Here is an 8278-nt window from a genome sequence, read left to right on the forward strand (position 1 = left end):
CTACCTAAGTTGTGCAAGGTAGACTAGCAACTGCGCCGTCTCCAGGATAAAACAGCCCAGATTCTAAAACTGTACGATTAAAGGCTGCACTGCCAGAAATCGCTCGAGAATAACACCTCAAATATGGTTTCGAAAAACCACTCAAATACGGTACGCAGACCGCTCGAGAAACCAAAGAAGGAGGAGGAAAAGAACGGTTCGTCAACACAAACCGAGGGAGATGAGAAGGGGAGAAAACCAGAGAAGAGTATTCGATTCTCGGTTTTGGAGTGAAGAATCCCATTCCCGAGATCTCTATTTATAGAGAGGTTTCGACCTCGTTTTCTCTGTCGACCCGGTTCGCGACCCGGCAAACTCAGCCCACGACCCACGGTAACCACGACGCGGAAACGTGGAGCGGAAGCTTGCGCGTGTGAAAAACGTGTGGGACTTGGTCCTCCACGTGCGGCGTCGTCGTCGTTGCGCGTGTGGCTTATATAATTTTTAGCTAGCGCTCATTTCGTTCACAAAAGTGGGTACCCCAAGGGCACACCCTTGGAAGTGATTTTCCACATATATAAACACTACTAGAGTGTGTGATCTACCCAATGTGGGACATAAAATTTTCAATTCACACTTTACACTAGTTTCTACATCATTGTGTTTACATTCCAATGTCTCCTCATAACAACTAGTATACTCCAAGTTTTTGCCAATATACACTAGTGTTCCAACAATCCCCCACTTGAATTCAAAATTGGTTTCGATAGTTACGTCTTAGACGTTTCTTAAAGATTGCTAGTAAACAAAGGTGTCGCCAACAACTTGAACCTTTGCATAGTGAGTAGTATTCCGATTAACAAGAGTTGCTTACAGCATTGAACTCTATCTCAGACATAGGACCCACACACAACCTTTTCTTAGGTGTTTTCTAAAAGCCCGTGCGTTAATGGCCTTGCACGTCTATCCCAGTTTTAACGAATGCTCTAGGAATTCTGCCTCGGAATTCCATAAGAACCGGCCTCAGTTCTGCATACGTATAGGTGAGTCTATCAGAAGTACTCCTGTAGCTATGTACTTCACTCCATAAGGAGTATAGATCTCATTAAGAGTTACTATTATCTCAACCTTCGGTCACTGTAGGATCATGCGTTCTCATAGCATGTTCTATCACTTGTGATTTTGTTATTACCCATTGAACCTAGTTCTTGGGATCTCCAGTCATATAGGTCGGGTTTCCTTCTTCGTATGCTTCATTCCTCCTAGGTCTTATTCAGCTCTCAAACATTTGTTCTAACTGTCATATACTAGTCTGAGTTGATCAGGCTCAGCTAGACATGACATTTAGAATAATTATCCGAAACTCAATGGCCCCACTACGTTTTATTGAATTCCAATGACCCAAGGCACGATCTGAATCGACCTGCTCTGATACCAAATTGTAACACCCCGACTAGAAATTTCCTAGGATATCTAGCATGTGTGTTAAACTTGGCATTGGATACATTAAAATTACAATAATACTAAAAATTCTCTGAAAGATTTAGAAAATTCTCGTCTTCATCACAATAATAATAACACTACTGACGTGAACTTCCAGCGACTTTTGCTTCTTCATCACGAACCATGACGTCGTCTAGTAACCTGAATATCTAAAATAAATAAAAGGGATTGGGGTGAGATAAGATGTCTCAGTGAGTTCCACCTATCCTAGGTTGTACGCAATCTCAGGAAACCTACGATCGCCATCTGTTCTAAACTCAACCTATTTCGGGTTTATACAGTCTTTATCCTGCATAATTGAGCGATCGGGGATAACTAGAATCATTGTCTGAAATGTTACCTTGATTATATAATAAATATAGTCATACTCATAAACATAATCACCATAATCATAATAATAAACATAAACATATATCCAATATATCGTATTCTAGTATAACTTATACTTTGACATACTTATCTGAGTATGTCTCTGGTTCTTTTATGATAACAACTAGTTTGGGCTAACTAAGCCGGAGTTCCGTAACTAAAATTTCTCATTTTCCAATGATTGGCAAAATGCCCATAAAATATTGTTTTGCAGCTAATTCATTCTAAACATAATTTTCATGTTAATATGCGTATGATATGTTAGTATTCATGTTGGAGGGTCCTTAGAATTTTTTCCTTGGTTCCATAATTGAAAAATATAAGTTTTTCAAATACTAACTGAATAATTCTTGACTTAAAATTTCATATCATTAGTTATACATTTCATTATGTGCGTATATATCATATTGCCTATTCATTGTGGCGAACGGTAACTATTTCATTTTGTTACTATGAGTCCTACCTCATAGGCTACATTATCTCTTCGTTGTAGCAAACGGAGTTTTCACATTCATTACTATGAGCCGTACCTCATAGGCTACATTATCTCTTCGTTGTAGCAAACAGAGTTTTCAAATTTATTACTATGAGTCGTACCTCATAGGCTACATTATCTCTTCGTCGTAGCAAACAGAGTTTCACATTCGTTACTATGAGCCGTACCTCATAGGCTACATTATCTCTTCGTTGTAGCAAACGGAGTTTTCGAATTCGTTATTATGAGTCATACCTCATAGGATACATTATCTCTTCGTTGTAGCAAACGGAGTTTTTCTCAATTTTTTTTTTCTTTCTTTCTATGAGCATGTTACTCATTTCAATTTTTTTACACATTTCAATTTTCTTACAAACCATTACTATGATTATATACATCAATTGCATTGATAGAATTCCCCTCCAACATTTATACTAGCATAAACATATTTATTAACATAAATGAGATTTTAGAATAAACACATAAGGATACCTAATTCAGAAATAATCATTTTACTATCTCATATCTATTTTGTTTCAAATGTACCATTCATATGGTATGGTATGATAGTCATGCTTGCACAATCGGCAGGTAATCATAAAAATGGTTTAATTATTCATATTATCTCAATAATCTAACATAATCATAATTGATCCCCAAAGGTGGGTTATAAGCGAAAGGAACTCACCTTAGCATTTTCCTGAATTCTCTACACCATTTAGCTCTCAAATAACTTATGTCAGCTTCATAATCACGTTTCTTATTTAAAATAAACCCTTACAAAAATAAGCTTCTCACTTGAGATTCCACTTCAAACCTTGAACCTAGCAACCAGGGGCGGATCTTTGTTGAGACCCCCAGGTACCATGGCATCCCCCAAGATTGTTATATATATGATATTAGGCATAATTGTATCACAAATTTTCCTTGGTTGCAATGGCAGGGGTGCTGAACTTTCACTGAAAGTGCGCAGGTTCAAGTCCTGCCTCCTTCTAGTTTTAAATATTTCAATTGTAATTTTTATATTTTATTCAAAAAAACATCCCTGTGGGAATCGAACCAGCTCCCACATACTAAAATCAAAAGTGACCAACCGTTGATTACTCATTGATATTTTATGGAATTGTTTAATTTATATTACATACAATTTTGGTACCCCCAAATTTTTTTTTCAAGATCCGCAACTACTAGCAACCAAACAAAACACCGCCATGAATTTCCTCTCTTGAACTCTTTCCCTCTTGCTTGCAAATGAAATTTTCCCAAAGTCTAGAAGGATGGGTAGATGGCTGATTTGAAGGAAGAGCGATTGATTTTGAAGCTTATTTCTTGATCTAATCATTACAAGGGACACTCTTAAACAATTTTCATGATGATTTCATGAAGAATTAATGATTTTTGGTGGATTGGGTGAGGAGAGGAAGAGAGGGCGTGAGCTAGAGAGGAAGAGAGAAGAAAAAATCTGAAATTTGGAGAGAGAGAAAGATGGAGAAAAAGTGTAGAAATTTCATGTTTTGTCTTATTTATATCCTTAGGTAAGAAAAGCCCAAAATGCTCTTTTCTACACTCTTCTTCAAACTAAAATATCCGATAAAATATCGTAAAAGTTTTAAGCGAAATATTTCATTCTCCATAGTCTGTTGAAATAATATGTTTCAGTCCCGAAAAGTCTTATGCACAATTACCATTTGTCCTTCCTAAAAAAATTTCAAAGATAAAATAACTTATACTGAATTTTTTAATTCCAAAGATAAAATAACTTGCACTGAATTTTTACATTGGTAAAATAAGAAATGTAAAAGACTATGATTTTTACATGCGGGATATTACAAAAAAAGTGGAAAAAAAGTATTTCTATTGTGTAAGAAATGTAAAAGACTATGATTTAATAATTCTCTAACAGTTAAGTGGCACATAAAGACATTTTTAAATAAAAAGCAAAGAAGAAACATAGCAAGAGAAAAATATGTTATTTTATAAAAGTTTCCATTTATTTAATATGAGTATTGGTATATGTGACATATATTTAATTAGTGTTTTATTTATGTTGCGGTTTGGTTTGGTTGGTAAAATAAAAACCGCAGACCAAACCATGTTGTTGAATAAAAATGTGATCCTAATACATCCAACCATATACTAAGTCTGATGTGAACATTATTTGATGGGTATTCTTTCAGACGTTAATCAATAATCAGTAATATCATTATTTTGTAATTGGTTACACATTGATTTACCGTTCTTTTCAGAAAATACTCATTGTGATGTTAATCAATAATGTCATGATTTTGTAATTGTTTGTGGCTCCATAACATCACCAATTATGCGTATATCACTGTCATTACCTTCCACTCTACTTTTTATCAGTCTTGCATAAATCCAAAGTAAGAATCATCCATGTCATTAGGGTCTTGCTAACCGATCCAAGGCATTGGTTAAAGAATGCATAAATTGAAATTTTGTTTTGGAAATATAAGATATTATTTTGATCAAGTAATGATTACATCGAGTTTTAGACTGATTCGTTGTGCAGAAGTCTTGAAAACACAATTTTTCGTAACCAAATTTCATAACTTGAAGATAACAAAAAAGATAAAAATTGCAGGATCAGAATACGCGTTTTCACATGTATTTGACAATGGACTGCCGAGAAGGGAGCTATTTCCTTTAAGGTTATCGCAAATTATGCCTAGTTATCCAAAGGTTTCTCTTCATTGTATGTCATGTAAAGAAAACCATCCTCATCTTTATGTTCTTCATAAAGAGAAGACATCAGAGCAGATGCAACAACAGGAGATTGATTGTTATGGACGAAACCAAAAATATCCTTGTCTTCACTGAGCCTTATTCTATGGCGGACAACAAAAAGAAATTTGGCAACAGACAGGTCGCCTGGGACAAGATACCTACAGCATCACAACAAGAATAGGCCAATTCAGAATCCACCAAAGCACGACAATTTGCAGTAATCAAGATAATATAATTTCTTATAGTTCAAAGATGGGAAAAAAAAAAAAACCAAATTTGATCCTTTGATTTCCAATACGCATCTCTATAGCTCATATGCTTCAATGTTCAAGAGATACTCAGAATAATATTAAACTAGAGTTTCATTTCCAAGTCATTTTACTCTAAAGAGGGACAAATATGAAAAATTTCTGAAATTCAAAACACACTCAAGCCATTACACATATGCATATGCAGCATGCCCTTCACAAACCAAAATACCAGAAATATCCTAAGCAGATGCTCGGCTTCATACCAGCATTTCAAATGAACACCAAGTATCAAGATGTTCTATTTCGTACTTTTTTTTAAAAAAAACTCAGTATCCGATTCAAGAACTGACCAATCCAAGAGGACCAATCCCACCGCCCACTTGCGAGGGCCCTGTTTAAAGACATAGCAAAGTTCCGTATGGACTTGCCCACTGAAATTGGCACTAGGGGGAATCAAATCAAACCTGAGACCGAGCACACTCCAATATCTCAAGCCAACCACTAGGCCAACAACAAATGGGTTCTATTCTATTTCATACTTAATTATCTTCACCAACAGCTCTATTTATGTTACTAACAAAACAAAATTGGAACCTTCCAAAAATCTTCAGAAAAGCATCGATACCCAAAGAGAAATTAGGAAGCAAAATAACATTCTCTAGCCTTAGGACTAACTAAAACAGACATAATGATGTAAGCTAAGCACTTACTTCTTCTTATCAATGTCAGCAATGTCACTTCTCTCAGCTTTCTCCACAATCACCTGAACACAAATGTCATATATCAGCAAGCGTGCATTAAAAAAGAATGAACAACGATAAAATGTATGCATACTGAGTATAATCTTACAGGTACTCTATCCGAAAACTTCTCTCTGATGCGATTATATTCAGCCTGCCTTCTCTCTGACATGTACAAAATATCGAACTGTTATTCAAGTCCAATAAACAAAATGTTTTTGAAACTCATAATATAGTACACATGTTAAAAAACACCTAAGTAGCACCAACACCAGATTTAAGAGGTGTTCGTGTCCGAAACATGTTAGTATGTGTTAATGTCCGACACAAGACCGACCAATGTGGTTACATTCAATCAGTTAGTGTCTGGTTACAGTCAATCACTGAGTTACCTGAGTTTGAATACGGAATTTTTAGGTCATAAAATAAAATTATAATCTTTTAAAATTGTTTAATAGAAAAGAACAAGCTTTGAATTCAAACAATCAAAAGGATCCAATGTTCAATAAACACCAAACTAAGACATTGAATTAGTAAATTATATATAAAACATTTACCGAAAGAATGTTTAGTCTTGTAGGAAGGCTTGGACATGATTAAATTGGAACAGCAAAAAGTCTACAAATTTCAAAACAAAAACATTAGAAATTTCGATCACAGTTCAAATCGAATGATGAAAACAAAGCATAATTCATCAAACCCAACACGAAATAATGATAGATGATCGAAGTGATGGCTCTGTCTCTGAATCTGAAGAATGCAACGATAACTTAGGGTTTAAATATTATTTGTTCAATCTCGATTCTTCCAAACGTAGGACTTATGTCTTCTAATCAATTGTGGCAATTGAACACAGTCTTACGTGTCAGTCAACTCCTTACTCGCTAAGCAAACTTTTGTTGACCATTTAAATTTGATTAAAGCTATGCTGAGTTTAATGAAAGATAAAACTGAGAAACAAATAAATAATTAAAATTAAAATATATGATTATATTTAAAAGGGTTAAATATATTTTTTGTTCTTATAAAATTGGGAACTTCTAAATTTAATCCTTACTTAATTTTAATACGTTATTTAATCCCTACAAAAAAGATTTACTTCTAATTTTAGTCCATGTTACAAAAAAGTTTGTTTAATTATCCTTAAACTCTTAAATTTTTGAACGATTTTTTTAAGACAAAAGATAAAGATAAAATTTAGAGTTTTTTAACATGAAACGCATTAAATATGAATTTTTTAAAACGACAAAAGATCAAGATAAAATTAACAAAATCAGGACGTAGAAATCAAATTTTGCGACAATTTTTTGCAGAGGAACTTTTAGTAATATTCTTAACATGTCTGGAAAAAAATTGTTAAAAAACTCAAGAGTTTAAGCATAAATTAAACAAATTTAAATTGAGGAAGGACTAATACTGTGATTTTATTTTTTAAGGACTAAAAATAAAATTATGAGTATTTATATGGAATATTTACTTAATTAACCCTAATAATAATAATGATAATAAAGTTGTAAAAAAAATAAAATAGAGTTGTCACTCAAGAGTACAATGGATCTTTTGATTCTTTTCAAACTTAACCAAAAATGATGGGTTATTGGTTCAATTCCAATCCAAGGAATGAAAAAATGTTAAATATCTTTAGGAGAGCTTTAACAACCATTGTGGTCCTCAAAATATTTGACATTTTTGCATTCCTTATGAGATTTAATAATGGTTAACGCACAAAAAAACCATTGTTAAATCTCTTGAGGAGAGTTTTACCAACCATTGCAAAAATGTTAAATCTCTACAATTGCAAAAAAAAAAAATATGTGTGGAGAAAACCCACCATGGACATAAAGCGGACAACCTAACTGCTACATGCAAACAAAGTACATTGAAATTTTAAGTACGGTCAATTATGAATACAAATACGGAAGTTTATCTATGCTATATATAAAGAAATTAGAGCATTTTGGGATGATTTTTCTCCTTCCAATATACCCTTAAGCAAATTTATAATATTTTATTAGGGTTGTTTTTATACAATATGGTAGTAACAGTATATTCTTGAAGAAGACTTACTTGAACACAAATACAAATAAAAAAGGTTTGGACACACTCACACAAGTAGAGAAAAATAAATGAAAAAGAATGTAATCATATCATTTAATTATTTTTTCTTTAATTTTATTCAATTATGGGTGTGCGCCTAAACACCTTTTTCTTATATT

The 8278-nt window shown here is 33.5% G+C and overlaps 1 protein-coding gene across 2 annotated transcripts; it reads right to left on the reverse strand.

Annotated features, from left to right (window-relative positions):
- Positions 1-4785: 4785 nt before the first annotated feature.
- Positions 4786-6967, reverse strand: LOC25491939 (autophagy-related protein 8B). Of its 2 annotated transcripts, none has more exons than XM_024781844.1 (5): positions 6768-6967; positions 6620-6680; positions 6172-6227; positions 6033-6085; positions 4786-5229 (listed from the first exon to the last, which is right to left on the reverse strand). In XM_024781844.1, exons 2-5 carry the CDS (start codon positions 6654-6656, stop codon positions 5013-5015), a joined length of 363 nt encoding a protein of 120 aa, XP_024637612.1. In that variant the 5' UTR covers positions 6657-6680; positions 6768-6967; the 3' UTR covers positions 4786-5012. The 2 variants fall into 2 exon arrangements, with proteins under 2 accessions (XP_024637612.1, XP_013455440.1); XM_013599986.3 differs by having other exon boundaries at positions 6763-6914.
- Between the last annotated feature and the right edge of the window lie 1311 nt (positions 6968-8278).

Source organism: Medicago truncatula, chromosome 4 (genome assembly GCF_003473485.1).
Source record: "Medicago truncatula cultivar Jemalong A17 chromosome 4, MtrunA17r5.0-ANR, whole genome shotgun sequence".
NCBI lineage: Eukaryota > Viridiplantae > Streptophyta > Magnoliopsida > Fabales > Fabaceae > Medicago > Medicago truncatula.

Excerpts from the sequence above, each read along its gene's own strand:
- LOC25491939 (XM_024781844.1), bottom strand. The coding sequence starts at position 6,656 with ATGTCCAAGCCTTCCTACAAGACTAAACATTCTTTCG. Across the intron at positions 6,086-6,171 it reads AGTTTTCGGATAGAGTACCT|GTGATTGTGGAGAAAGCTGA; the intron begins GTAAGATTATAC and ends ATTTGTGTTCAG. Across the intron at positions 5,230-6,032 it reads GCTGACATTGATAAGAAGAA|GTATCTTGTCCCAGGCGACC; the intron begins GTAAGTGCTTAG and ends GTGATGCTGTAG.